This window comes from Austrofundulus limnaeus, unplaced genomic scaffold (assembly GCF_001266775.1).
Source record: "Austrofundulus limnaeus strain Quisiro unplaced genomic scaffold, Austrofundulus_limnaeus-1.0 Scaffold45, whole genome shotgun sequence".
Taxonomy (NCBI): domain Eukaryota; kingdom Metazoa; phylum Chordata; class Actinopteri; order Cyprinodontiformes; family Rivulidae; genus Austrofundulus; species Austrofundulus limnaeus.
The window spans coordinates 303,256-304,853 of record NW_013952447.1 but is presented as its reverse complement, the minus strand read 5'-3'; the positions used below and the strand labels follow the sequence as shown (position 1 = coordinate 304,853).

The window sequence follows — 1,598 nt, the reverse complement described above, 5'->3', positions numbered from 1 at the left end:
TATATATGATTTTGTTCCACTAGTGCAGCTCTTAAATAAGTACTGAAATGTAGGCACAATTAATTCACAATAAGCCCTTTCCCAAGACTACAAATACAAAATGAATGTTGTTGCATTCATCTATAACAAAATTTAGAAACTGTTGGTGTATTGCAGTAAAAAAGGACGTTTGTAACACTTATATCGAAGGACAAAGAAAATGAGTACTCCATTTACAATTTTTAAAAGTGTAATGACATGCTCTAAGAAGAAAATGAGAAGGAGAAAGTATTTGTTAAAATAAAAGATAAAATCCAATATCCTTATGTTGGGGTTGTTTTTAAAGCAGGACTTGAAGACTGTATGGGAACAAACAAAAAATTGTCTCATTATAATAATTAAAAAGGGATATTTTCCTCATTTCCATATCTCATCATATTTCTATGCCATTTCCACAGGCATTCTTATCTCTTTTCAAGTGGAATGCATTGGTTTATGCTGCAGGCAAACCTTCAAGAGATTTCTAAATCTGAGATGTGACTTAGATATTAAAGAAAATGATTAAAGGCATAAAGCCATTATATAACACAGTGTACTCTTGGAATGAGCAGTTTAACTTTACCTGACTGGGCTGCTGCTAGCATCTAAATCCTGTGCCGTCACCGCGCCGATGATGGTGCCTGCAGGTGTGTCCTCGTACACATCCATCACATAGGAGGGCTTATTGAACACCGGGGGCTCATCCACATCCAAAACGTTAATCTTCACTGTTGCAGTGTCTTTGAAGGCCCCAAAGCTCTGAAAGCGTGGATCCAAATGAGCATTCGCAGCTTCTACCTTGAAGGTGTATGCCTTCTTGGTTTCATAGTCCAGGGGCTACAAAAAGAAAAATATGAAATAGTTACAAAAACAAAGTTAATTTTAAAACTATTGTTGACAATATGTGAAGTATGCAAGTACACGTTGTCCAATTTTCACTTTGTGTAGTGTTCTGTACAACACGGAAGGTTTAATTTTGAAAGTGCTATGTCGTTATTGCATGCCAGTGAAGAAAAAAAAGGGTGGTATTGTTTTTGCTTTTGTCTATGTGTGTGTGTGTGTGTGTGTGGGTGTGTGTGTGTGTTTTTGTCTTGTTAGGAAAATATCTCCTGAACCATTAAATTTCTTTCAATAAAACCTGAGAAAAAAACAATTTTATGTAAACCTACAATTGATTATCTTTTTGAGACAAGATGGCTCCCACAACCGACTGACCATAGGAAACATTAAAACGGCTATGAATCAAGCAGTTGTACAGATATTGATCTTCAATATGGTGTGGTAGTGCCTGAGACTATTCACAAGATAGACTCCAGAAAATACACTTTCATTACATTTTACATTACTTATTTTCTTAAAGTGATAACACTGTAAGCAAATAAATAAATAAATAAATAAATAAATAAATAAATAAATAAATAAAAAAACAGCTTCTGCAAGTCTTTTGTTTTCTTGGAAATTAAATATTCATAATAAAACAACTGCTGGGCATGCAACAGGTTTTTCTTTTTTGCCACTTTCGAATAACGCAAGTGACTTGTCTTAGGGGGAAAACCCATCTAAATCAATCTGCCTCACTA

The 1,598-nt window shown here is 34.5% G+C and overlaps 1 protein-coding gene across 1 annotated transcript in view; it reads right to left on the bottom strand.

Moving 5' to 3' along the window:
- Positions 1-1,598, bottom strand: part of LOC106517133 (cadherin-12) — a gene marked incomplete at its 3' end in the record, with an annotated part of 106,074 nt that overhangs the window by 5,432 nt on the left and 99,044 nt on the right. Inside the window, 1 exon segment of the mRNA XM_014007847.1 lies at positions 602-855. Within this exon segment, the coding sequence (XP_013863301.1) occupies positions 602-855 (254 nt within the window).